The sequence below is a fragment of the Protomyctophum parallelum genome, assembly GCF_964188405.1.
Source record: "Protomyctophum parallelum genome assembly, chromosome: 17".
Lineage (NCBI taxonomy): Eukaryota > Metazoa > Chordata > Actinopteri > Myctophiformes > Myctophidae > Protomyctophum > Protomyctophum parallelum.
This window is the reverse complement of record NC_139719.1, coordinates 26,156,163-26,183,804: the sequence shown is the minus strand read 5'-3', so window position 1 is coordinate 26,183,804 and position 27,642 is coordinate 26,156,163. Positions and strand designations below refer to the sequence as shown.

At 45.4% G+C, this 27,642-nt stretch overlaps 2 protein-coding genes across 3 annotated transcripts in view; both read right to left on the bottom strand.

Moving 5' to 3' along the window:
* The window catches only part of LOC310874294 (protein tweety homolog 2-like), a 106,048-nt gene that overhangs the window by 18,377 nt on the left and 60,029 nt on the right, over positions 1 to 27,642 (bottom strand). For both annotated transcript variants that reach the window (XM_083787042.1, XM_083787041.1), the window contains exons 5-7: positions 17,954 to 18,174; positions 14,155 to 14,250; positions 1,829 to 1,901 (exon numbers count right to left, since the gene is read on the bottom strand). In XM_083787042.1, the coding sequence (XP_083643168.1) occupies positions 1,829 to 1,901; positions 14,155 to 14,250; positions 17,954 to 18,174 (390 nt within the window). The remainder of the gene's footprint in view (positions 1 to 1,828; positions 1,902 to 14,154; positions 14,251 to 17,953; positions 18,175 to 27,642) is intronic.
* Positions 5,681 to 6,898, bottom strand: LOC310874295 (NAD kinase-like; the record flags this gene model as incomplete). The annotated part of the gene is made up of 1 exon (XM_083787043.1): positions 5,681 to 6,898. Exon 1 carries the CDS (start codon positions 6,794 to 6,796, stop codon positions 5,681 to 5,683), a length of 1,116 nt encoding a protein of 371 aa, XP_083643169.1. The 5' UTR covers positions 6,797 to 6,898.

Genomic DNA, 27,642 nt, shown 5'->3' with positions numbered 1-27,642 from the left:
GACCCCATGCTGATCAGAAATCTGGAGCTGTGGGCTGCGATGGAGCCGATGCAATCTGAAGACGGCTGCTACGTTTAAAAGCTTTTTAGATTAACACTCTACAAGGTCGCAAAATGTTTTATTTTCTCTGTTAAAAAGTTAAAGATCTACAGTATAAAGGATATGCGCAATTGCGCATGCATACAGTGAGCAAATCGAGTGGCAAAGAGAGTGACAAAGTGAGTTTAAGGTTTAATGCAATTAGATTGGACTTTTCTGTTTGGATGTATGGATTGTCAAGGTCAGAAAGTCGTTTTTTGCCACTCAGTAGACGTTCCCGCATAACTTCCGGGTATGATGATGAGGAGATCATTCAGGGGTCTCCCCGGCCTTCTCTCCAGACATTTATCATCTCAATTATTTATAGTGTTCCATTTTCAATTTTGAACACTTCCAGTTTCACATACTGTACGACGTGTTTATCCAGTAACCTGTATGAGTTCTCTCTCCTGATGGGATCAAATTGGTATCCAGACTTGAAAATACATTTCTGTTTACTGAAGAGCTGGAGAGACGGGGAGAAACACTCTATAGCAATGATTGCCATCTATCTTTGGCGGCTGTGGCTCAGGAGGTAGAGCAGGTCGTCCAATGATCCCTGGGTCGGCGGTTCGAATCCCGGCTCCTCCTGTCCACATGTCGAAGTGTCCTTGGGCAAGACACTACATTGGCTCCAATGAGTCGGTTGGTCTAAGCTTGCCACCATTGGTGTGTGAATGTGGGAAGTGAGGACGCTGGCGTCGACTGTTCGCCACTTCACCTCCCAATGTATGAATGAATGAACCATTGTAAAGCGCTTTGAGCACTTGGAAAAGTGCTATAGAAATGCAATTCATTATTATTATTATTATCTTATAGAGCTATTTAACACTTCATTTAAGAAAAGAAAACTCCCTTACTGCACCTCTAAGATGTTTTATACTCGACTCACAGTTTAGTGTGAACATGTTGCTGCTGAAGATATGTGTCATGGTACTTCGAGCACTATGTGTCATCGAGCACTTAAGTAAACCCATCTCATCTCAGTGCCACTAGAGCGTCGATCTTTCTGACGGAAACTGAACCGGTCCTGCAGTGCACCTGGAATGTTATGCGAATCGCATGTATATGCATGTTTATTCATGTCCACATAGCCTATAGGAGAGCCCACAAGGACACATATATTAAAGGTACAGTTAGGGTTACATTCACAAACTCCTGGCTATGTCTTCATGATACAATAAGCATATCACTCAGTACTATATGGGTATAAGTACCAGCGTCCAATTTTGCATGTTTGTACATTCTCACTGAGGGTGCATGATATTTTGTGTTCTTTGCATTGAGTTCCACTATTCTGTCTTCACGCACGCACACACCCTCTATAATTGTAGGGAACGTATTAATGGCGCACGCACACACACACTCACACACCCAGATAACTCTGACAGCATACAATGGAACCAACTGGACTCATATCTGGAACTCATCCAAGGATCCCACTTTGAGAACCACATGCATGCACACACAGCTGTATAAGCGAGACTTTCTGTGTGAGCGCTAGAGACCCCCCTCAAAAAGCAATGAATCATGGTCATTGGGGTGTGATGGAGATCGACCTGCAGAGCTGCATGGCAGCAGGTCAGTCAGTCAGTCAGTTGGTACAGTATGGGTGGTCAGGATGGAGGGGTGGAGGGGTGGTGGGGGGACAGGGACGGAGAGAGGGACAGGGACGGAGAGAGGGGCAGGGAGAGGGGACAGGGAAAGAGAGAGGTGCAGGGTGAGGGGACGGTGGCATGCAGTGACTCACCACAGCGGTGGCCAGGTCGGCTCCCAGCGAGGCCCAGCTGAGGACCAGCGTCAGCACCCCAAACACCATCATTCTGCAGGGAGAGATGCACACATAGATGTTACCGTTTGTTTTCAACCACTCAGCTTGAACCCTATATAGTTAGTGCAGTGGTTATCACAGGCACTAGCCCCTCCAACGTCTGGAGGGGCTGGTCTGGTTTGTTGAGATCACTTTGAACAAACAGAGCAGCAGACAAGTCAATGGTCTTTTAATTAGAGCTGGGACTCGATTAAAAAAATTAATCTAATTAATCAGAGGCTTTGCGATTAATTAATCTAGATTAATCGCATTTTAATCGCATATCAATATTCAACCCGAGAACAGTAAATGTTTTTTGGTAATTGGTATCCCAGTGAATCAATGAATAGTGACTACAGGATACCACTCATTTTCAACATTTTACTGTCATTAATATACCTGTTGTGGAAATAATAATAAAAAGTCACCCCATTGCCTAGAACTGGAGGTCTGAATTTTTTTTAGTAACAGTAACAAGTACATCTCAGTGACATCACAAAGCTGTACTTACTTCATATTGTTACTGTTTTTTGTCAGAACTCCAGTTCTAGGCAACACAAAATGGGGTGACTTTTTATTATTTCCAGTTTTCAGTACTATAGAAAAGCGCCCAGTGAGAAACGTTCCGCGGTGAAAAAAAAGGTGCGATTAATTTATCTGTAGTTAATCGCGATTAATTTTTCCGTAGTTAATTAATCTAAATTAATCGCAATTAGTCCCGGCCCTACTTTTAATGTGTATTTTTTTCAAGGACTCCCATAACTCTCAAGAGTTACACACCTGTAAGGGTCCATTGGGAACACCCTGAACATCATTGGACTCCACTTTGAGAACCACTGACTTAGTGGACAGGAGGAGTCCCCCAGGGCGGTATACTAGGCCACGTAAGTTTTTCACTCTACAGTATATCAAAAACCATTTCTATGTTATTTGTAGAGCAGCCATTTCCCCCGGATTGCACTGCTGAATAAGGATGATAGGATTCACGTCAACAAAGCCCTGAATGGACTAGCACACGACCCTGTATCTCCAAACTACTCTGGCCTAACGACACCTCTAGACAACTTAACAAATGAACTGCTCATGACGGATTAGAATCCAACCAGCAACCGCGCTTATGACGGAAAGGTACGCGCATACACGCTGGTTCGTGCACAGTCTGCACACAGGCAGGCATGCGTGAGTGAACAAGAGAACATTAACTTGCCTTTGTGTGTTTGTACGGATTTACAGTATGTGTGCTGTATGCATGCAGTGATACTGTACTACATCTGCATGTGTGTGCATACGCGCGTGTGTGTGTGTGTATTGTTTTACATGCTTAGCCTACATGGATGCAAGCAGATCAATAGCCATTAAGCAGATGAATGCAGATCAACATTGGGTTTGGTTAAACAATCCCCTGGAAATCCAATCCCATCCCGTTGATTAGGGCCAGACATGCATTGTGTGCTGGTGGTCTTATCCTCCTAGCAATTAGCAGGCGTGTACGATGCATTGGCCACAGAGGGAATCCGGTGATCCCGTTTATTGATGCCTGCATCGTTTGAACCCACCAACCGTTGCTGTGCTCGAGCGTAGTGTCAGATGCGTTTCCAGCCTAGCTGAAACAATGGTAAACATGAGTCAAGATTTAAAGTCAAGGTGTAAATGACCAGGTTGTGGCCAATGTGGCATTGATGAGCAGTGCTCCTGTCCAAAAGTCGAGCTTATGTCTGCTTAAAAGCACCCAGGGCGCTCTGCTAAAAAGAACGGTCCTTTGAAGCTGCATTGCGCAATATTTTAGCTTTTTCACAAAGCCTGAAAATAATATGCTTGAATGAAGGCTTCTTTGAAACTTAATAACACTGCAATTGGTGCATGCCCCAGCCATCTTAGGTGCGCCTTGACGACCGATACTTAAATACCCAGATGTTACAGATCACATTTATTTGCACTCAAATCCTCTATTTAATAAAAACGGACACGAGTTGACTCTGTACTTGGTGTGCACTTTCCCCCCCAATACACCAAATCTCTTTGTGGAAAATAGCAGATCTACAAGTTTGAATATTGGCTATTTTCTGCAAATGTCCCCCCCCGTTCCCCCAAATAGGGATGCTAAGGTTCAAGTGGTTGACTCTCACACTGTCCTCACGGTGACCCCGGCTCCGTCTTCTCTGTCTGTCTGACCTGGTTGCTCGTTAGCTCCGCTGATGTTGAGCAGAGTTAAGGCTTGACAAAGAGCACAATGCCTTCCAGTCCATAGCCTGATTAAAGTCAACGTTAGGGCCAGATGCAGGGGTGGGCTGGGAGGGCGCTCTGTATTCTGTCACAGTAATGTGCTCTAAATGACTAGCGCTGGATGTTCCTGTGAGTGTGTCAATGACAATTATTGTCTCCCTTGGCCCCTGGCAGCGTATGCTAGTGACAAAGTGTTTTCATTCTCGATCTGCCTTGTGTGACTTTCAATTTGCCTCTACCTGTCTTGTGTCTGTTTTGTGTTTTGTGTTTGTATGTGAGAGGGCACCTGCAGTGAAGGTTAATTCATCACTGAACAGAAAAATCCACAGTGGCAATTCATTTAACCATTTGTAACTCTGCGACGGTCAATTTGGTTCCATTTTTAGTTAAAATGAATACAGAGGATTTTACAGGGTACCCAGTGTTGAGGAAGATTAGGTGTCATGCCTTGTCAAGTCTGTGTCCAGGTCCATTCTTTCACTTTCAGAGTTCGATTTACAAAATGTACTCAGTTTGCATGCTGCCAGTAGGTCACAGAAGTACATGACGTCAACATTTTTTATTTTAATGTGCATCACATTTCAAGCTTGTGGATCTGCTACATATGATGCTTTTCCGCGAAGCTGTAGTATGATGATAAAGTATAGGCACTAATCTACAAAAAACACAAAACGAGAGAATAGGAGATAAGAGGTTTCTGCCCGACAGCAACAACATAATCTAAAGGTCACCCTATAGCATCCCATGTGTCTCGTCTTTTAGGACTGTGTGTTAAGAGTACAGCAGGGTGATAGTGCTGTCGGATAGACTGTCCCATTTCTGCCACGGATTCTGTCCTGTTGCCATGACCTCTAGCACAACAGTGTGACTTACCACATGGGACCGGATTAGTTATTAAGTAGGAATGTAGCAATGCCGAAATCTCACGTCATCTATCTAAAAGTCACCAAACCTCTGCGTGTCAGTCTGTCCAGGGCATAACTCGGAGAGAACCTACGGTTCTGAGAACTGAAAGACCACGTATGCTGTGCGGCCCGAGCTCGGGTCCGAGGAGGAGGCACCGATTCTAGGCTTCCCTGAGAGGCCAATCATACCATCAGCTCGACTGATTGGCCGGGGATCCTGAAGGCCATTCAGACAAGCTGAACGAACTTAGCTTGACTGACTGGCAGTGCTTCGCATGGTGGTTGTGCAGGGCTTTGCATGGCGGTAGTGCAGGGCTTCACAAAGGCAATTGCGAATATGGTGTTACTGACCCGGTGCTGGTTAAACTACCTAAAGTATGGCTGTGGTGGAGTTTTATACTTTGCAAAGCTGGGAAGGAAGTCAGGAAAGGGGTGGAAACACATCATTAGCAGCCAAGCTGAGTTAGCCGACTCCGTCGGGAGTGAAACACATGTACTAAGGTTTCTTAATACAGGGATGTTGTAAAGTTCAGTGAACCTTGCCTATAATGCCCACGATAATCGCAAAACTGACAAAACATCTCTATTACGGTATCTTGGAGGAATGTCAGGAAAAAACATCCATGAAATGTGAGCACACACGTGTTCAGTTATATCCAGTTCTTCAGTTCTCTGTGCCTGAGGAATCCGAGATTAAGTCGGCCAGCGGGGCCTGTCTCTTGCGGGCGTTCCAGTGCAGACACTGGGCCAGGCTCTGGAACCAGTCGTGCACCACGTCGTGACAGCAGACGGACGGCAGCGGGTAACGTGACGTGGTGATCTTCACCAAGTCCCCATGCCGGATCTCCCGCCTGTTCCGGCCGTCGAACGACACCCAGGCCGTGCTCCGGGCGTCGGGCGACAGGGCGATCACGAGCTCCACGCCGGCGGGCACCACTATGGGCCGGAAGGAGAGCGAGTGCGGGCAGACGGGGGTGACCAGGATGGCCGGCACGTTGGGGTGGATCATGGAGGCGCCGGCCGCCGCCGCGTAGGCCGTGCTTCCCGTGGGCGTGGACACGATGACGCCGTCGCCCAGCACCGACGTGATGAGGTGTCCGTCCAGGTAGAGGTCCACGTTGGACAGGTTGGGCCACGGGCCGCGGTCCACCACCACCTCGTTCAACACCTGGAGCTGCAGGGCGGCCCCCACGCCGGACTCCCTGTTCACGTTCCCATCACCGTCGCCGTGCTCCTCCCGCGAATGGCTCTCCAGGCTGCGCTCCTGCTGCCGCCCCCCCGTCCGCTTCAGACGCACGTCTTTCACCACCTTGACCTTGAGCCGGCTTCTCAGCGTGACGGCCGCGTCGCCCTCGAACACCTTGGCCACGTCCGTCCGGTACGACTCGAACTTGAACGGCGTCAGGAAGCCCAGTGACCCGAGGTTGAACGCCATGACGGGGGGCACGCTGGCCTGGAAGAGGGAGGAGGCGTAGAGCAGCGTGCCGTCGCCTCCCAGGCAGACGATGAGGTCGACGCGGTCCGAGATGTCGTCGTGGCCCTCGCGGAAGACGCACAGCCGGCCACGGACGGAGGCGAACGACGGGTCCTTGGCCAGCGTGGCGTCGTCCGCCACGCCCCTCTCCACGTACACCGTCAGTTGCTTCTCGTCCACCAGAAACCTGCAGAGCTCTTTGAAGGGCTCTGCCAGGCTGTCGTCTCGGACCTTCCGGATGACCAGCACATTGGCCGGTGGCTCGCTCCACGTGAGCCTGTGGCTGGCCGGGTCTTGGACGTGCATGACCGACGTCGGGTTGGGGAGGATGCAGGCCTTGGGTCCGAAGTGAGTGGCGGGATACGGCCCGTGCAGGAAGTGGGCTCTCTGTTTAGGAGGGCTCTCCTCCGCCGTCACGGTGGGCGATCGAGAAAGATCCGAGTGCTTGTGTTGTTGTTGTTGACCTGGAGACTCAGTCTCCCCGAGTGGCGGCTGTTCGTGATGGTCCGGCAGCCGCTGTGAGCGCTCTCTGCTCGGTGACGTGGTGGACGCTGGCCAGACCCGGGGCTTGGCCGCCTCGGACAGGTCCTGCCCTGCAAGGCCGGGAGGCGACATGGCAGCCGGAGAACACAACCTCAAACTGTGATCCGACTCGTCCATTAAAAAATTGTGTTTGCTGTGTTTGCTTAAGTAAAATGTTCTCAGATTTTTTTTTACTTGATTTGAAGAGTTCACATTTTTTAACAAAATATTAAGACAAAACATTGGTAAAATGGTGCTCTAGGACTCTCCAAGATTGGGATTGGCATCAGACCCAAACATCCAGCATTGGTCAGTTCTATTAGAGAGATCCATGGGATGAGTGAGTGGACAGTGCATCTGCACCAGGCCGGGTTGTCCAGTCTGTGATGTCAGTCATCTAAGACGTATCTATGACATATGATACCATATATGGACAACGTTTAAGCCCGAATCAACCGCCAGTGACTTCCTTTATAAAATAAATTAAAGATAAAAAAATCACACTTGTGTGAAGTGAGGTGCACCTGGTGGGTACTGTTGTAACGGCTTGGCTTGATGTTATGCTTTTTGGGGTGCCAGTTAGGCAAATGCCTAACACAGTTGGACCACTTTGGGGACAACTGCTTATTATTTGAAGCCAGCCTTACAATGGTTAAACAAGAATAAATATATATATACATACACATGAACTTGTAAACCATAACCAGGGATAGGTTACCCGAAAATGAACCTTCACTCAATGTAACAGAATTCAGTAATTCACACAGACACAGTACAACTCAGTTTGTTTTGTTTGTATTGTTGTTTCCAGCCACACCCAAAATCCAGTCCAATCTCCCAAGTACCACAGTATAGCGTCCACAATATTCACATTACTTCCACTGTTGTGCAATGTGCATAAAATGTTATTCAAACCAAAATAAATAAACAAAAGAAATCCCACGGCCTGTACCGGGGTGATTAACTCAGTCACAGTGTGTGTGTGTGTGTGTGTGTGTGTGTGTGCGCGCGTGTGTGCGCGTGAGAGGGGGGGGGGGGTACCAGTCAGTGAGAGAACGGCAGCTCCGTTGCTGTTTGCTCCACGCCAAGACACGGACAGAGAGAGACGTCCCAAGGTTTGACTTCTCAGTCGATTCCTCTTCTCCCCGTGGATCCACTTGTAGCTTCAGTTAACTTTGGAAACGCACCGCGCGGACTGTGAAACTCGCGTACCGATTGCTCCTCTCTAGTCTCTCCTCTCCAGGCTACTCTCTCACACAGGGCCGCGCCATCTTGGCTCTATAGAGCGTAAGGGAACGTGCGAGCGTCGGGGGCGTGTCGCTGCGCTGACGCTCGTCTGTGTGTGTACTTGACATGGACATGAATAATTGCGGTGGTGTGAGTGGGTGTGCGTGCGTGCGATAGCCGATCGCTACACTGTTTGTTCAAAGTGCTCCAAACAAACATTAAAAGTCCATAGACTTGGCTGTCACTCTAGTTTTGTTCAAAGTGCTCTACGTTCCAAAAATATGGAGGTACTTCCCATCCTATAGGCTTACTGGCAGCGTGTGCACTAAAGATCGATCAGACAGACAGACAGACAGACAGACAGACAGACAGACAGACAGACAGACAGACAGACAGACAATGAAAAGGCTGAAACACCTGATGCTCATAACGTTGTGGTCGATAACAGCGTACGTACATGCACATCTTATATTACAGTATTATGTTTGTTTATTGTTTATAAATACACACTGGTGGTCCACGGCACATCATGTGTGTTTATGTGGTTGTGTGTTTGTTTATGTGGTGTATCAGTTTCTGGGAAGAGGGGTTTCTTTACCAAAATAGAGCTTATTAGGCAATGTCTGGGGGGTTGGGGGGGCTACTTCAGTGTGCTTTAGTGCTTTATGAAAAGACACAGATTTATTTGCATCTTGAAGAGCTGGCACAGTCCTTTCAGAAAAGAAGTAATATAATAAAATAAATACATCATAACATTTGCAAGCTATTAAAACGTCGGTGAGGAGATCATAAATGTGTCAACGTGGGTTAACTCGTTATTGTCCTGCTAATATCCTGCGGATTGTCCTGTGGGCGAGAGTCCACCACACACAGAGAGAAACTATTATTTTAAGCCCATGTCGGATTGGTACACACACACACACACACACACCAGCAGTTAGCACATACACTAACCCACACACACCAGCAGTTAGCACATACACCAACCCACACACACCAGCAGTTAGCACATACACTAACCCACACACACCAGCAGTTAGCACATACACTAACCCACACACACCAGCAGTTAGCACATACACCAACCCACACACACCAGCAGTTAGCACATACACCAGTCACCAACACACTCACAATGGAAATTGAAAATACTCAAGTAGTGTACAAATACCTCCAAAGTGTACTTAGGTGCACTACTTGAGTAAATGTACTTATAGTAACTTTACACCACTGCACAAACATTACGTATTAGCCACACAATGGGGGACGGGGCGACCACACTGAAATGCCGTGTACCACATGGTGAAGGTAAATGGTACAATTATTATAGCACTTTTATCCAAGGCGCTTTTAATTGTGCATTACATTGACACAGTCACACACACATTCATACACCGAAGGCGGAGGAAACCATGCAAGGCACGAACCTGGGATCATCAACATCGGGGGCAATTAGGAGTTCAGAGTTTGCTCAAGGACACTTCGACACTAACTCTGGGGGAGCCCAGGATCGAACTGGGAACCTCGCGGTTCCCATCCGGCTGCTCTACCGGGCTCTGATGCATGACAGCGAGACCAGGGTTTGATTCCCTGGCCTGTCGGACTATTGCTGCATGTCACTTCCAGACTCTTTCTCCATGTTTCTTGTCTCTCTACTCACTCACTGTGGCCCATCAATAAACACAAGAAAAGCCTGAAAAAATAACATGAGACTTAGTTTAAAGGACCAACTTTCAATTAAAGAAAATGTTATGTAGAAGGCAGTCCTGTTTTGTTGTTTTGTACTTTCCCTCTAAGCTTCAGTGGTCCCTTGGGCCCAAGCGTTTATACTTTTAATCCCTATCCGAGTGGATCAGATTTGGATTTTTGGTATTAAGGATATTATTCATTTAATCACACTTTTGGACAGATTGGATATCAAAGTCAACCCAACAAGGCTGACTAGTTTGGTGCTGAACTTCTAAATATGGTCCACTCGAACAGTGATTAAAACGTTTTGAACTCTTGGACTCTTATCTGGGGGATTTATTGAGCGAGCACAAAGCAGTTAAGTCTGCAGGCAGGTCAGCTGTCATACAGTAGCTCCATGACGCTTGGATGCACAGAAGACCAACCAACCAGTGTGTGAACCCATAACATCTTACTGATAACTGGCCAACACGCTGACCCCCTATGAACCTGGGCGCTGCCTTAGATACACCCAGGCTTTGGAATGCCCTGCCCGGAGATGTGGGGATATAGCAAAATCAGTTCTTCTCTTAAATCACTTCTGAAAATCTACTTTTTATGTTAAGGCCTTTTCTTAGTGGTTTAGCCTTTTATCAGTTTCTGTGCTATTACTTGGTTTTAGTATTTCTTTCTTCTGTTACTTTCATTGTAATTATGTTACCCATTGCCTTCATGTGCCGTTCTAACTCGTATGGTTATTATGCTGCTCTTTTATCTTGTTCTGTAACCTTGTTTGGCAAAGCGCTATACAAATAAATTAATTCAGCTCTGCAAATGAAATGCCACGATCTGCAGAGCAAAATGCTATGTGTTAATTCAACTCAGAAGAGCATACAAATGGAACCAAATTTGGTTCCATTCCTACGCTCCCGAGTTGAATTAACACTATGGACTTTACTGTGCTTACTGCAAGCTATTTGTGTATACCGTTCACGCTTTCAGTATATTCATAAACAAACACACGCGCTGCGAGCTTTGGCTGTGTACAACGTGGATATGAAAACCTAAAGGCCAGAAGAACTGTGTGCGAGTGTGAGTGTGTGTGTGTGTGTGTGTGTGTGTGTGTGGGTGGAGGGAGGTTGGCCTTGCTCGAACCTGAGGCTGATGGATGTAGAGAGACAGAGCGAGGCTTGGGTGGGTGAGCCTGGGTGGGCTTCACGGCTCTCATGAAAACATGCTCATGATGTAATCCCACAGCAAATATGTACACTACGGGACAGAGTCGTGGTACGACAAAGTGTAAACCAGTGCTTACGTAATGTGGCTGAAGTACCACAGTCGAGGGTCAACACTGCTAAGTGGCTTATATACATCCATATTGCTTATACAAACGAAAACAATTCTGCTGTTTGCACAACATTCTGTTTGTGTGTCGGGTGGGAAGGTTCAAGACCACTTCACACACTGTATGTTGGAGTCAGATTGCGAGATAAATAAGCATCCAGGTCCAAAAGAAGCAACTGAACTAGGCCACATGAGCACTACAATATACATATACAAACAGTATATACAGTAAGTACACTACAAGCTCACAAGAAAATGACAAAAAAACAATTGGGGAGGCAGTCCTTGAGCAAGACACTGAAGCGTCTTCTAAATGCCTAAATTGTAAATTGTCCTAACTGCTCCCAATGAGCATTTGAGTGTTTTGTTTCCTCTGTGGCAATGTGGCCTTGTGGTTCGAGAATCCGCCCCGAAACTGGGAGGTCGGGGTTCGATCCCCGGCTATTAGCTTTTACGTCCACCACCCCAATGAACTAGACATTTGTGGTGGATGTACTAAAGTCAATAAATACTCTGTATTCAAAGTGAAGCGCTGGGGACGACTGCTGCGTTTCTAATTCATGTCAGTTTCACACTTGATTTAAAGCAGGTCAAGTGTTAAGTTACAGGGTCCTTAGGAAGTGGTGCTGTGTGAGTATCTGTCTGTGACTGTGTCCCTGCCGTTTCAAGCACATCCCCTCCTGGGAGGCTAGTGAGAGGTCAGCCCGCTGTGCCAGGAGTCATGGCTGACAGGGTAAATACAGAGTATGACTGCTTAAATACAATGAAATGGAACAAACTCCCCATTGCAGTTAAAAGACTCACTCCCAATCTTCTCCGTCGCAATCTGAAGGCCCACCTCTTCAGACTCCGCCATAGTCCGTAAAAACACTTGACCTAACCTTGCAGGCTTATTCAAAGGTTAAAATGCAATTTGAATGGCATGTTATGTAGACAGATTCACATTCATGGGCCTACTGGCATCCTATATAGTGTGTATAGTTTCAAGATTATTAAATGGACAGATTATTTATTTTTTTATATTACCGGTATACAGTTTACTGTAGGTTATTATTTTGTAATTGCCTTGCTTACTGCAAATTGCTCTGGATTCAGAGTGTCTGCTAAATGCCTAAATTGTATCTATAAATGCACCAAGTCTCTCTCAAATTCGACACACGTGTTCCACACCCCCACAGGGAGTGCAGTGCCCGGTCGGACCCACGGTTGTCCAGAACCGCAACAAAAGGCCCCTGCCCGGGCTCTGGACAGGGCCCCTGCCCAGGCTCCATATATGGAGCTGGCCTGTTCTGACATCATGACATTCCATATTTTGGCATGCCTGACACAGAACTCCATAGGAATAAAGGGACACAGAGACAGATACAGAAATCTCCATACAGTATATGGGCATAAAAGGGACACATACATAATAACTGGGTGGGGCATTCATTTCCAACTTGCATCGTTCCAAGTCCGCTCTATAGTATCATAAATGCTGATGATTTAAATACAGTGAAAACAGGGAGGTGGTGGCTCTGGAGGCGATACAGCGGTCGCTTAGGAATCGGAAGGTTCCCGGTTTGATCCCAGGCTCCCCCTGGGTTATTGTTGAAGTTTCCATTAGCTATAGCCTGGCTCCAGCTTCAGGTTGAATGTCAGGCTAACCTTTAGCAAGAAACTGAATTCCCCAACTGCTCCCGGTTTGCAGGTTGGTGCCTGCTGTGCATGGTTTCCTCTACCACCGATGGTGTGTGTGAATGATTGAATGTACAGTAATGCACATTGTAAGACTGACTTAAGTATAGTGAATGCACAGCTCACCGTGTTTGGTGGGCTCACACGATTCCCTGCAGGCGGGCAGACAGAGACAGGCAGACGGACACGGTGACAGACAGCACTAAGCTGTGTGAAGCTGAAGACTAGTTCAAATTATCTCCCCTGTTTTCACTACATCTGTTTAGCAGTGAGTTACTGTACATACTGTAAGTGCATGCTGTGCCTCATAGGGACTGTTAGCAACAATCACAACCAATCGGAAACAATCGGAAAGCACGCACGCAACTATGTGCTTTATATCGTTGCTGTCGGGCAGAAACGTCTTATCGCCATATTCTGACTTTTTGTGTTTTTTTTAGAGCTGGGACTCGATTAAAAAAATTAATCTAATTAATCAGAGGCTTTGCGATTAATTAATCTAGATTAATCGCATTTTAATCGCATATCAATATTCAACCCGAGAACAGCGAGAAACCTTTTTTTTAAATGTTTTTTGGTATCCCAGTGAATCAACGAATAGTGACTACAGGATACCACTCATTTTCAACATTTTACTGTCATTAATATACCTGTTGTGGAAATAATAATAAAAAGTCACCCCATTCTGTGTTGCCTAGAACTGGAGGTCTGAAAAAAAAAACAGTAACAACTAACAAGTACATCTCAGTGACATCACAAAGCTGTACTTACTTCATATTGTTACTGTTTTTGTCAGACCTCCAGTTCTAGGCAACACAAAATGGGGTGACTTTTTATTATTTCCAGTTTTCAGTACTATAGAAAAGCGCCCAGTGAGAAACGTTCCGCGGTGAAAAAAAAGGTGCGATTAATTTATCTGTAGTTAATCGCGATTAATTTTTCTGTAGTTAATTAATCTAAATTAATCGTAATTAGTCCCGGCCCTAGTTTTTTTCCATAAATTGAGCAGTTCAGACGAATAACTTTTGCCATTTTGGTATTTGAATCCTGAAAAGTGACAGTTTTGGACACATGAGGTTGCCGTCTGTCTGTCTGTCTGTCTGTCTGTCTGTCTGTCTGTCTGACCTCGCACATTTCTCTCTGGTCATCTCATGTGATAATCAGAAGATAAGCAGACTCTTGGCTGTGGAGGATGTGTGTGGGTCTGGGACAGTGTTTGTACGTACGTGGTGAGCAGCCAGCGAGACTGCTTGGCCAGTCCCAGACAGGCCAGCAGGCAGATGGCCAGATCCAGGATCAGCAACAGCAGGTAGGTCAACCACCTGGTAGAGAGAGAGAGAGAGAGAGGATTAAATGATTGCATTTCAAATGCTGTTGTACAGTAGATCAACTGATCAACACTGCAGCAGGCTGATGCCGTGGGTCACGGACCAATATGTAGGCCTATAGGTCTTAAGTAAATATCCCCGCTTTTATTTTACGTATTGTGCGTTTGGGTCCAGAGGAGAAACCGAAATGTATCTTTTGGGCCTTGAAATGAAAACTTTGGGGGCCCCTGGCTCTGCATGAGGCCTGTTACTGTATGTGTATGATCAGCTCCCAGACGGAGGGGTCAGGGTGAGTCACACAACTCAGGCAGACCAGATGCTTAATAATAAATGGAGGCAAAAGCATTATGGCTGAATATTTCATACTGTGAAAGGGCACACAGGAATGCACGCACACATACACACACAGCCTCAATCCACCCACGAGCCTCCACTATCTTTACCTTCTCCGTTTCTTTTTATGTTCTGTGGAAAGTAACAAAGCACATAGCACATTGGCTCTCAAAGTTGGGTCTGGGGACCCCAAGCTCATAGCTGCTATAATTGTGTCTGCTCATTTCTTTGTGTCATCACTTCCAATTTCTCTAGTTTATAATCTGTACCCTGACTGAAATCTCTCTCTTGATTGGACACAATGGTATCGCGACCTGAAAACACATTTGACACGGAGACTCCTGTTACTGAACAAACACTCTATATACTGACATGGAGACTCCTGTTACTGAACAAACACTCTATATACTGATATGGAGTCTCCTGTTACTGAACAAACACTCTATATACTGATATGGAGACTCCTGTTACTGAACAAACACTCTATATACTGACATGGAGACTCCTGTTACTGAACAAACACTCTATATACTGACATGGAGACTCCTGTTACTGAACAAACACTCTCTATACTGACATGGAGACTCCTGTTACTGAACAAACACTCTATATACTGACATGGAGACTCCTGTTACTGAACAAACACTCTATATACTGACATGGAGACTCCTGTTACTGAACAAACACTCTATATACTGACATGGAGTCTCCTGTTACTGAACAAACACTATATACTGACATGGAGACTCCTGTTACTGAACAAACACTCTATATACTGACATGGAGTCTCCTGTTACTGAACAAACACTCTATATACTGACATGGAGTCTCCTGTTACTGAACAAACACTCTATATACTGACATGGAGTCTCCTGTTACTGAACAAACACTCTATATACTGACATGGAGTCTCCTGTTACTGAACAAACACTCTATATACTGACATGGAGTCTCCTGTTACTGAACAAACACTCTATATACTGTAGCATTGAGGACTATCAGTAAGGTTGCATGCACGCATCTGCCTGGGTGACAGCAGAGCGCTGGCGCTTTGGAATGAGGGGTCAGATAAACATATACGCCTGGGTGACAGCAGACTGCTGGGCGAGCGCTGGCGCTTTGGAATGGGGGATCAGATCAACATATATGCGGTCGCAATCAGAATATATAGCTATTTAACACTGTTACTGAACAAACACTCTACTATCAGAATATAGAGCCATTTAACAGTTACTGAACAAACACTATACGGCCCAGTGTTTGGCCCAATGTCAGCCAGAATAAGGGCGAGGTAATGAGTCCATTAGCAGGTATAGCAGCAGAGCGTGTGTGAGTATTGAGTTATAGCAAGAGCACAGGCAGGCATCTGCTTACAGATCAATGCCAGCAGAGAGCAGCCTGTGAGTTACTATAAGATAGAGAGAGCTCTTAAGATCAATAATACAATTATAACCACTGATATTACACACGTGGTTACATATGTAACCTTAAACCTTTTCAAGTATCAAGGTCCCCAAATTGTATTTGGCCTGTGGAACTCCATATGAAAATGTTTTGTGCCAGGGACCCCCAGAAGATTTGTGTGTCATGGGTCATCCCATTTTTCTGTTTCTTATATAAAAAAATAATACATGTATATATACATAAAAATGTCAAATATTTTCAAACCTAAAACAACAACAATGGGGGGCAGTGGCTCAGGGGTAGAGTGACCGGATGGGAACCACAAGGTTCCCAGTTCGAACGCAGGCTCCCACAGAGTTAGAAGTGTTGAAGTGTCCTTGAGCAAGACTCTGAACCCCTAATTGCTCCCGATGTGCGGTTGGTGCCTTGCATGGTTTCCTCTGGCATTGGTGTGAATGTGTGTAAAGCGCCTTGGATAAAGGCTCTATATATATGCACCATTTATCATTACCATTTAACACAACACACAACTCCAGTTCATTTTAATGATCAATCAATTGATTTTTTATTTTCTGGGACGGATCAACGGAACTAACATAATCAATGGAATGTTTTGCAAAATGATATGGGCAGCCACTTGCAGAGGTTGGGAATCACTACGAATATTTACAACAGCTAATGTCTGCCAGAAGAAGACACATTACCAGGCAAATACAGTTGCCAAAGGGGTATTCCAGTTGCTAAGTTGTCATAATTGGCTGAACGCTACTGTGAGCCCCGATGTCAGAAAAATACCACTTATGTTTCAGGGCGTGGGGTAAATATTTGATTCACTCACTTGGCAGTCTCTCAAGGGTTCAATATTTAAACACCTTTTTTAGATCACAGCACTATATCATTGGGCCCTTTTAGTGCACGGCTGCAGATGCATGATGGATAGGTTAGTTGCTGAGGATTACATTAGTAGCCATATGGAGAGAAGAGATGCACACGTGTATGCCACACTGCGAGACAGAGCACCACAGCCAAAGTGGCTGATGCATCCATTGCAGCCACATTGCATGAATATACTGAGGCTATGATGTGCAGAGGGGAGACTGACAGACACAGTCGCAGACCAAATTCGTCCATGCATGCAACATGGAACATGCTGCGGTGAATGTGGGCACTGTTGGTGGCCCGCTAGTGGGACGCCTCTGAAGCATAAATTATACTTTAGTATAAGTTTAGTTGCAATGCGGATGTTATGCACCGAAAATGACAGATACATATAACAGCAGTTGCAGATAATATAGATAATATAAGCTGTAGATAGGCTACCAGCTACCTGTAATATCCAGGCCTCCGAATTCAGGTTGGGGGTTAGGGTTATATGATTAAGCATTTATTTTAGAGGTTACATCTATATGGTTGGAGTTATGCTTGATTTATACCTACTTACATGCTGGACTGGTATGGTGCACCTAAAATAGCAGACATATAAGCTCACGACGAATGTTAATGTCCTCACGAGTAATAAAAACATGCTGTAGCCTGTAGCACATACAGTAGGTCCTCAAACATGTTTGGCCCAGGGCACGCGGCACCCCTGAATTACATTGTAACTTTACAGCAACTTACAGTTATGTCATATGACTCTACATAAAATACAGAATGCCACAAGGAAAACTTGAGAGAATATTGGTTTCCATTTATGACAAATTGAAAATAAGCTTATACGGTACTTGACGTTTAATCACTTGAACCCCCAGAAACCCTCTTGAGGGTAAAAAATATCTGATCTATAAGTTCATAACGTGTCACGGCATGTTGTGAGCTTGTAGATCAGCCATTTTTGGCGAAGACATTTGATGTAGAAAAGGAGCGCACCAAGTACGGTAATATGTGTATAGAGGGTCTATGTGGTTAAACTCAAATGTTATCAAAGCATCGTGGCGGGCTGCTGTAGCGCCACCTATACCTGTAGTACTCGACGTGCGCGGTCTGGTCGGCGACCGCGGCCAGGTCCACCTTGGCCTCCTCCCAGTCGGGGATGCCCAGCAGCTGCTTGACCACGTTGTCCACCATGGTCTGCATGAAGCGCAGCGTCTGCACGTAGTCGCCCCGCGTGGCCAGGATCTCGTCCAGCCGGGCCAGGTGCATCTGCATGCCACTCTCCATGCTGCCCATGGTGCCCGCCACCTGGGGGGGAGAGAGAGAGGCACAGGGCAGGGTTATTATTAGGGCTGACCTCGATTAGTCAATTAGTCGACTAATCGATCGTGGGAGTCTTCAATTTAGAGATTGGCCTAATTTGTAATAATTAAGAGCTAAAACTTTAACCAACACTAAAACTAATAAAAATATATAATCTGAAACAAATTAAAACTAATTTGTCTGTTGCCTGTTTGAATAAATGTTGGGAAGGGCTGACAAGTTGACAAACATCCCCCCCCCCCCCCCCCCCCCCCCCCAACACAACACACAACCACCTGCTCAGCGCGGAAGCTGCCGTGCACACTGGCCAACGGTGTGCACTTGCGTGTGTGACACGTGTGTGCACACGTGCGTGCTTGTGCTTGCTTGCATACATGCGTGAGTGAGTGAGTGAAATGTGTGTGTGGTATAATCCTGTCTCGCCTCCTTGTGAGAACTCAACCAAAAATACGATAACAATAACAGTATAGCGTCTAGCGTGGTGGGGAGAGCGGATTCAGTAAACGGCTCCAAATTGAAAAACACCAAAAGTATGGCCAAAGGTAGGGGTGTGTGTGTGTGTGTGTGTGTGTGTGTGTGTGTGTGTGTGTGTGTGTGTGTGTGTGTGTGTGTGTGTGTGTGTGTGTGTGAGTGTGTGAGCTTGCGTGCGTGCATGTGTGCGTGCTATTGGGTGAGTTATAGGTATTATGTGACTGCTTTTTGATTTCTTAAGCCTGATTTATAACCGATTTGTAGATCTGCTATTTTCGGTGTGGAACAGCCACCCGCAAAGTATAGCTTTAGACGCCTGCCCCCACATCAAAATGACACCATACAGTATAGCTTTAGACGCCTGCCCCCACATCAAAATGACACCATACAGTATAGCTTTAGACGCCTGCCCCCACATCAAAATGACACCATACAGTATAGCTTTAGACGCCTGCCCCCACATCAACATGACACCATACAGTATAGCTTTAGACGCCTGCCCCCACATCAAAATGACACCATACAGTATAGCTTTAGACGCCTGCCCCCACATCAACATGACACCATACAGTATAGCTTTAGACGCCTGCCCCCACATCAACATGACACCATACAGTATAGTGCAACAACGAGACATGTATTCACAGGTTTCTGCTGTATAATCAGACACATATGTATCCCCGCAGACAATCAAATCGCAGACAATTTACAATTACAGTTTAGGATAATTACAGGTAATTACAGATACAGGCCAGATCTACTTACAAGTGTTTAAGATACGTATAAGAAGAGCTAGTCTAGTCTAGTACAAAAACAATGCAGTGCAGTGCCTCAAAGAAACCATGCATAGCAAGTAAACAATGAACCTAGCATCTGTCAAACAACATGCATTCGGTACATTTGTGGTCAAGAAAACAACAACTACAAGTAACAAAAACACAACCAAGATATACTGTATATACAGTATATATATATATCACTAGCATCTGTCAATCAAAGTTACTTACTTACAATAATTCGTAGTTGCGGGTTGCAGGTTTTTGGGCTTTTTTGTAAAATGTAGTAGTTTATTTGGGCACACACACACACACACACACACACACACACACACACACACACACACACACACACAATGTGTATGCGACTATGCGTATAGTAGTGCATGTACTGTACACAAACGAGTGGCCCATTTACCATAGGCTTAATTACGACATAACGTTCCTTCCTTGCTTCCAGGGAAATGTTTTTTACAGGGATATACCGTGGCATTCATGAGTAGAGGCATCCCGCTATTTGATCATTAAAAAAGCAGGGTAATAAGTGCCCGCACTCCTTCGGAGCCGGAGTACTTGGCATTCACCACGGAGACGACTCATTGTTTGCCGTGTTTGTTTGTTTCGCAGGGGAGGGGGTGGGCGTGGGGGGCTCATGGAGGAGCCGAGAGGAGGAGGAGGAGAAGTTGGGTGGAAGTAATTAGCCGGTTTTCTGTGGCCTGTGTGGTGCTGCTAGACCGCCGATGGCAAGAAAACACAGAGGAAGAACAGAGAAAGAGAGAGATGTTAGGGAGGGTGGGGGTCCAAGAGAGACAACACAGAGGAAGAGCAGAGAAAGAGAGAGATGTTAGGGAGGGTGGGGGTCCAAGAGAGACAACACAGAGGAAGAGCAGAGAAAGAGAGAGGTTAGGGAGGGTGGGGGTCCAAGAGAGACAACACAGAGGAAGAGCAGAGAAAGAGAGAGATGTTAGGGAGGGTGGGGGTCCCAGAGAGACAACACAGAGGAAGAGCAGAGAAAGAGAGAGGTTAGGGAGGGTGGGGGTCCAAGAGAGACAACACAGAGGAAGAGCAGAGAAAGAGAGAGGTTAGGGAGGGTGGGGGTCCCAGAGAGACAACACAGAGGAAGAGCAGAGAAAGAGAGAGATGTTAGGGAGGGTGGGGGTCCAAGAGAGACAACACAGAGGAAGAGCAGAGAAAGAGAGAGATGTTAGGGAGGGTGGGGGTCCCAGAGAGACAACACAGAGGAAGAGCAGAGAAAGAGAGAGATGTTAGGGAGGGTGGGGGTCCCAGAGAGACAACACAGAGGAAGAGCAGAGAAAGAGAGAGATGTTAGGGAGGGTGGGGGTCCCAGAGAGAAAACACAGAGGAAGAGCAGAGAAAGAGAGAGGTTAGGGAGGGTGGGGGTCCAAGAGAGACAACACAGAGGAAGAGCAGAGAAAGAGAGAGGTTAGGGAGGGTGGGGGTCCCAGAGAGAAAACACAGAGGAAGAGCAGAGAAAGAGAGAGGTTAGGGAGGGTGGGGGTCCAAGAGAGACAACACAGAGGAAGAGCAGAGAAAGAGAGAGATGTTAGGGAGGGTGGGGGTCCAAGAGAGACAACACAGAGGAAGAGCAGAGAAAGAGAGAGATGTTAGGGAGGGTGGGGGTCCAAGAGAGACAACACAGAGGAAGAGCAGAGAAAGAGAGAGGTTAGGGAGGGTGGGGGTCCAAGAGAGACAACACAGAGGAAGAGCAGAGAAAGAGAGAGATGTTAGGGAGGGTGGGGGTCCCAGAGAGACAACACAGAGGAAGAGCAGAGAAAGAGAGAGGTTAGGGAGGGTGGGGGTCCAAGAGAGACAACACAGAGGAAGAGCAGAGAAAGAGAGAGGTTAGGGAGGGTGGGGGTCCCAGAGAGACAACACAGAGGAAGAGCAGAGAAAGAGAGAGATGTTAGGGAGGGTGGGGGTCCAAGAGAGACAACACAGAGGAAGAGCAGAGAAAGAGAGAGATGTTAGGGAGGGTGGGGGTCCCAGAGAGACAACACAGAGGAAGAGCAGAGAAAGAGAGAGATGTTAGGGAGGGTGGGGGTCCCAGAGAGACAACACAGAGGAAGAGCAGAGAAAGAGAGAGATGTTAGGGAGGGTGGGGGTCCCAGAGAGAAAACACAGAGGAAGAGCAGAGAAAGAGAGAGGTTAGGGAGGGTGGGGGTCCAAGAGAGACAACACAGAGGAAGAGCAGAGAAAGAGAGAGGTTAGGGAGGGTGGGGGTCCCAGAGAGAAAACACAGAGGAAGAGCAGAGAAAGAGAGAGGTTAGGGAGGGTGGGGGTCCCAGAGAGAAAACACAGAGGAAGAGCAGAGAAAGAGAGAGGTTAGGGAGGGTGGGGGTCCCAGAGAGACAACACAGAGGAAGAGCAGAGAAAGAGAGAGGTTAGGGAGGGTGGGGGTCCCAGAGAGAAAACACAGAGGAAGAGCAGAGAAAGAGAGAGGTTAGGGAGGGTGGCCTACAGACAGTAGGCCAATAATAATAACAATAATAAATATGACTGAATAACTTTTTAACAGACCCAAGCCATTAAAATGCATCGACAACAATATTAGACATAACAATCTCAGTGTATCACACACAAAAATACTATCACATAAGAAGAAGAAAGAAGGAAAAAAAAGTCTATAAACGTTGAGCGTACAGTGTATAAAGTTTGCTTTTATATAATATCTCCTGGAAGACTCGTAACAGTCTCGTAACAGAGAGCAAAGCGACAGGCAGAGCATGACGGGTAACATAGCGGATAGAAGCACTGAGGACAAACTATAAGAAAATAAACAGGATGACACAAGAAAATGTGTGTTTTGAAAAGTGCCAAGGCCAAATCCAGATGGGCGCTACGCACCACTGATTGCGACAGCGCCACAGGGATCACAGTTCCCTGGCTCTTAACTTGAACTTGCCTGCCACAGAAAAGCGCAGCCGCAGCAGCAGCAGCGCGGCAGAGAGACATGGGAGTACAGTGTGTCGTTCTCTCATCTGATCGCCCATGGCAGCTCCAACCGCCAGTGGTGGAAGATGTACTACAGCATTATTTATTTTTTACTCTACAAAGTAACTGTAAACTAAAATCTTCAAACAACGGTAGTGGAGTAAAAAGTACAATGCAATGGAGTCTAAAGTCTAATGTCTTGAAAAATGGAACTACTCAAGTAAAGCAAAAGTCCCTAAAATGTGTACTCAAGCACAGCACTAAATTAAGTGAAAGTAACTTAAACTAAAGTACTTAATAGGTTACATTCCACCACTGCCAACTGATGAGATGCTGTGACTGTTCTTTGGCTGCTCAGTGAGCATCTTATCTGCAGAGCCTGAGGACACAGCACGTCTTCTCTAATCACTATCCACTCTGATCCTCTGCATCAGTGGTCATTACGGGTCCACTTGGTTTCATTTTAAGCTTTCAGGAGTTAAAGTATTGCTAAACACCTGCATTACTTAATTTACAAGAAGTCTATACGCAATTACAGAAGAATTGTTATTTTGTTCAACCTTTGCCCGTTATTGTTATTTTGTTCAACGTTTTCCTGTCATCAGTCCTATGGCACCACATTAATACAGCATTGAATTGTGGACAAAATCCTAACCAAAAATAACAAAATATTGGACGTGTTTGGTATGAGAGGCTAAACCTCATCAAACGGTGGTATGTGGCTCAAATAAACAATGGAGCTTGACATGAAGTAGCTCTGCATGCAAGTCCTCGGGACCAATCAGAGTAATACCATTTCCAAGGAGGAGGTCTGACAGACAGACAGACAGACAGACAGACAGACAGACAGACAGACAGACAGACAGACAGACAGACAGACAGACAGACAGACAGACAGACAGACAGACAGACAGACAGACAAATAGCAGTGGCATACAGTATGACATACAGAAAAAAAGAGATACAAACAGTGATAAGAGAATAAAAAACAAAACGCATAAAAAATAGGGGATTTGGGGGACTTGGTTTGCTGGCCACCTGCAGTCGGACTATTCAACTACATAAGTCACTTATTTCACAACTCTGGGGAAAGGCAGGGTAACCCACACACGATACCCTGAATGTATATACACAGCTGTCAGCTGGGAGACGGTCTTCAAGCGCTATGAACATGGCCTCTCCGTGAGCTGTGACTGATTCCTGCAGCTCTGTGACAGATATGGAGGCTTCTGTGCAATTAAAGTTGAATGGAAGAGCTGGAGTGTGAAATGGAACACGGCTCTAAAGTGCCTCTGTAGACCCTCAAGATGGAGACCACCTCACCCCGCCACGTTTAGCACATCACCGGAGCGGAAGCGCTCATTCTTCCTGTGCTTCCCTTATTTTGTCTTTCAACACATTGTGAGATTAATTTAACTCTGAGAGTGCACAAATGGATCCTTTGGTCGGATGAGTATTCACTGCACAATATGTTTTATGAATATTCAATAGTGCGAATCTCACCTCTGACAAATGTGTATATATATATATATATATATATATATATATATATATATATATCATTGCTGTCGGGCAGAAATCTCCTATATCCATATTCTAACTTTTTGTGTTTTGTTTTTTTCATAAAGGACTGCAAAAGCATCAAAAGTAGCAGGTCCACAAGCTTGAAATGCGGCGCGAAGAGACACATTTTGAGCTTGTAGATCTGCTACTTTTGCATTTGAATCATGAAAATGTACTGTATTGGACATAATTATGAGGTTTCCACCAGACAGACGATATTATATTCAAGCTATACTATTCAAACAAAATAAACTAATGCAAACTAAGCTAAATGAAAAGGTGGTTGCACACTGGAGCGTTTTTTATTTCGCTGCGTTTTGCAGATCCAAAAGTAGTAGGCTATCACTAGCTGTCAGCCTGTCACCAACACCCCATGACCGCCGCGGAAAACTGAGAAAATCGACCCTGGCCCAAAAGAAAATGTATACGGATGACAGTCGACAGTTTGCACACGGACAGTGTGCAAATTGACAAAGTGAGGTCGATTTTCTTTTCCGTCCTCCAAAATTCGCGCCGATATTCAGCCGAAGAAACGCACCAGTGTGCGTGTCTTGAAAAAAAGAAGAAGAACATTTTTTTTTAATCTGGTTTAAAAAGGAATTTAAAAACAAAAACAAAAGGATAACGACCTTGGCAGAGACAGACAGAGACACATGCCGTCCAACACACTCCAGCGGGGAAGTGGGAATAACACAACAACACTAAAAGCTTTATCAGCGGCCAAAACCAGGGAAGTCCAGGAGAAGTGTTTACAGAGGCATTTATGACTTTGGAGACAAAATAACAAACATTAAAAAAGGCGTTAAATCCGACAACCAGCTGCGTGTAGACCGCCGAAACACGCAGCTGGTTCTCAACCAAGATTAAGGAAGTGGGGAACGCAGCACTATACAGAGTGGTCAAAGTACTGGACTTCAGTACTTGAGTCAAAGTATAGACACTCCTGGTCAAATAATACTCAACTACAAGTGAAAGTTGCTCAGTCAAATATGCATTAATAATATAGTATTCTAAAGTATATGATAAAACAAATATTAAAGTCTTCAAAGGTGAAAATTATAAAATAAATGTTATTTTTAATATCAATGTGTTGAAACATATTTAGCCCCCAAATTAAAAGATTCCCCATACATTTTCAGTTATCTGCTATCTCTGAAATAGAACTTAAGTAGTTAATCATGTACTTTTTCCGTTACTAGAAATGTAGTGGAGTGAAAATATCAACATTTGTCTTTGAAATGAGGTGGAGTGAAAGTCATACTTTGGAAAGTATAAAAAAATATACAAATACTCAACTCTCTCACACACACACACACACACTCACACACACACACGGCGGAGGAGGAAACCATGCAAGGCACCAATCTGCTCATCGGAAGCAATTAGGGGTTCAGTGTCTTGCACAAGGACACTTTGGCACTAACTCTGGGGGGAGCCGGGATGGAACTGGAGTGGGAACCTTCCGGCTCCCAAGCAGCGACTCTACCACCTGAGCCACTGCTTCAAGTAAAAGTTCTTTGTGATGTTCACCATGAGGAAGTGGGGGAACGCAACACAACACTACATAAGTAAAAGTTCTTTGTTATGTCCACCACCAAGGAAGTGGGAACGCAACACTGCACAGAGTGGTTAGCCATAAACGCTACGAGGCGCAGCCATTAAAAGAGACCAATTCAGCTGGACTTGAATTCCTCTACAAATCCACAACTGCCTTTTAGAGTGGAGATGTGAGAGCGCTTTAAACCAATAGCTCTGGCCTCCCGGCTGCTCAGCGCTATAGTATAGCACTTTCACTTTTCGTTTTTTTTTGTAGCCTACTAATTGCCCACTCACGAGTAGAGAGAGAGAGGAGAGTGGAATAAGTGTCCATTAGTCATGCAACTCAACGGTGTCTGGCCTGTTCAGACACTGGTGTTAAAGATGTCAAAGCTGTTTTCACGACTGCACGTCAAGATATCATGAAGTGAGGATACAGACAGAGTTATGTGAGACATTATTAGAGAACAGCACGTAATGCTACCGGGTTTCATAGACTATCATACCTCGTTTGGCCATTAATATGTTCCCCACAAGGAAGAGCCCTTGCGTGTATGTAGGCCTACTAATATATCTATTTTCAATCAATAATCGATTTTAAATTTAAAAAAAGTATATGGTGAAAATGACCGATCTACAAGCTTGTAGATCAGCTATTTGTGCCATTTGTGTGTGACAAAGTAATTGAGTGGTTAACCGGAATAATTGATAAAAATAAAATATATTAGTATTCTTTCCACATTGATTCATTGATACCATGTCTCTCTAGGTCGTCCTCAGACATTATGCAAGTGCAAATTAAGTACATGATGAATGTACTCAGTCATGCATACACAGTGCGCACGCTCGCTCGCACGCACGCACGCACAAAAACACACACTTCCCAGGGATCCAATCTGCTTATTATTAAAGTCACAAGCTCCTGTTAATAATTTCGATTGGTTCAATATTTATAAAACTCACACACCTAAAAAATCTTTCCAAAACATATAGCCGAGCAGGTAGATCGGCTATTTTCACAACTTTTGGCTGACGCTGCTAGGGCATTAATTGACGAAAAAAGAAAGACATTTTGAACATGGAGTTACAAGGTTTCTGCCCGACAGCAACAATATTATGTTTGTAATTATGCCGGTGTGGCCTGCGCCTCAGCCAGTGTTAGCTCTCTGGTTGACCGCTCGCTGACTGACCCGGACATGACCTCCTCCTCCGCAGTGGGCCTGCTGGCAGCCTGCATGCAGACAGTCACCACCGCAAACAATGGACTGTATTATTAGCCTGGACACTTCAAATACCACATCAAATGACATCACGGCACAGATAAGGCATTAAACAGCTTCCCCCGTTTAGCAGTGTTGTTCACGGCGTTCTGGCGTCTCTGTGTGTGTGAAACCATTGGCCCCCAGTTAGTTTGCACAGTTTGTGGACCTGTGCTGTCAGATTATTGTCTCTGTCGGCTGGAAACATCATACATCCAAAATAGTTACTTTTCAGGATTCAAATTAAAAAATAGAAAAAAGTATGTACAAGCTCAAAACGCGTTTTGAGATTGTAGATCTGCTACTTTAGATTTTTGTTGTGCGACGGTGTAGTATGATCAAGTAAAAAAAACTAAAACGTTGAATTTGGAGACAAGAGGTTTCTGCCCTATACATTTGGAGCCTGGGAGAGAGTGTGCATCTGTGCGAGCGTAAATGGTAATTGCCAAATTTGCCATGGTTCACTCATTCACATTATCACTTACCTATTCACACGCAAATTCACACACACAATCACACTCCACTGGCACCAACAGCCTCGTGGCGAGCAGCTGCTAGGGGTTGAGAGTCTTGCGAGACAGGGATCGATTCCCCAAGCGGCCGCTCTACCTACTGAGCGTGCTTGTGTTTTTTTGATTGAATGTTTTAATATACAGTAGGGCATATTGAAGATGGAGTGCTGTGATTTTTACCCCCCTAAAACATGATCATCGGGTATTATGATTATACTAGGAGGAAGATTTATTTTCTGAAAAGTGTACAGAAAGTGTTAAAATTGTGTTTTCATGTGGCCACACTCACCAGTTCATTAAGTGGTGGGTGGTCTGGTGAGGTGACCCACCTGAACTGAAGCCACACCAACAGCTGTTGTTATATGTTAAAGGTGGAGGGTTTAG